The following is a 1090-nucleotide window of genomic DNA, read 5'->3' on the forward strand; positions in this document are numbered from 1 at the left end:
TTCTTCAGTGAGGGTTATTCGCTTTTACCCATGATTATTTATGGATATTCACAACATCTCATTAAAATGCATTGATGTGTTATTTTGTGCATGTGTGTGTTTATTTGTTCTTCACTCAATCCTGTCCAGATGTAACCGTCTTAAAACTGTTGTTTCTCCATCTGCAGCAGGATGGCTCATGATGATAAAGACCCCATGCCTGTGGAGAGAGGGACCCTCTCCCCGGGCCAACTGCAGTCCCACCTCAAGATGGAGCCCAAGACTCTGGGGGTAAACACACATAGCATGTAGCTGTGTCTCTCACATATAGATGAGTTGGTTTCTGATTTAAAGGGACACACGTTCTAACGCTCTGTTTACCGGATCTGGAGTGTATCTGTAGAAGCAGATGTGCTGATCACCTCTCCTCCACCCCGTCACAGGCAATCCAGATTGTTATTGGGGCTTTGATCCTTTGTCTGAGCGCCTCAGTGCTCCAGATCCACGAGGTCCACTTCACCGGGGACGTGGCCCTCTTCCTGATCGTCGTCATACAGGTCAGTCGGTTCTGATGGATCCTGATTCAGGCGTCTCAGCGTCTCTTCGTACCTTCAGACAGAACTGATGGACCTGAATTTCCTCCACATGCTGTGTCTAACTGAGCTGTGCTCTGACCCACCAGGTGACCCTGTCTGGTTCCGTGCTGGTCCACAGTGGGAGGAGACCTACTCTGTTCTGGGTGAGTCTCGCTTCTACAGATCTAACCAGACTGAGAGACAGACAGGCAGACAGACAGACAGGCAGACAGGCAGAGAGACAGAGAGACTGAGAGAGAGACAGGCAGACAGACAGACTGAGAGACAGACAGACAGACAGACAGAGAGACTGAGAGAGAGACAGACAGACAGACAGAGAGACTGAGAGACAGACAGCCAGACAGACTGAGAGACAGAAAGACAGGCAGACAGACAGAGAGACTGAGAGAAAGACAGAAAGACAGACAGACTGAGATACAGACAGACAGACAGACAGACAGAGAGACAGACAGACAGAGAGACAGACAGACAGACAGACAGACAGACAGACAGAGAGACAGACAGACAGACAGACA

The 1090-nt window shown here is 49.5% G+C and overlaps 1 protein-coding gene across 1 annotated transcript in view; it reads left to right on the forward strand.

Annotated features, from left to right (window-relative positions):
* The first annotated feature begins 171 nt into the window (after positions 1-171).
* The window catches only part of LOC147818000 (uncharacterized), a 5382-nt gene continuing 4463 nt past the window's right edge, over positions 172-1090 (forward strand). Inside the window, exons 1-3 of the mRNA XM_087179077.1 lie at positions 172-270; positions 423-536; positions 662-779. Coding sequence (XP_087035203.1) covers positions 172-270; positions 423-536; positions 662-779 — 331 coding nt within the window. The remainder of the gene's footprint in view (positions 271-422; positions 537-661; positions 780-1090) is intronic.

Source organism: Seriola lalandi, unplaced genomic scaffold, assembly GCF_002814215.2.
Source record: "Seriola lalandi dorsalis isolate HSWRI2012SDOR001 ecotype SW California unplaced genomic scaffold, Sedor1 jcf7180002054780, whole genome shotgun sequence".
Lineage (NCBI taxonomy): Eukaryota > Metazoa > Chordata > Actinopteri > Carangiformes > Carangidae > Seriola > Seriola lalandi.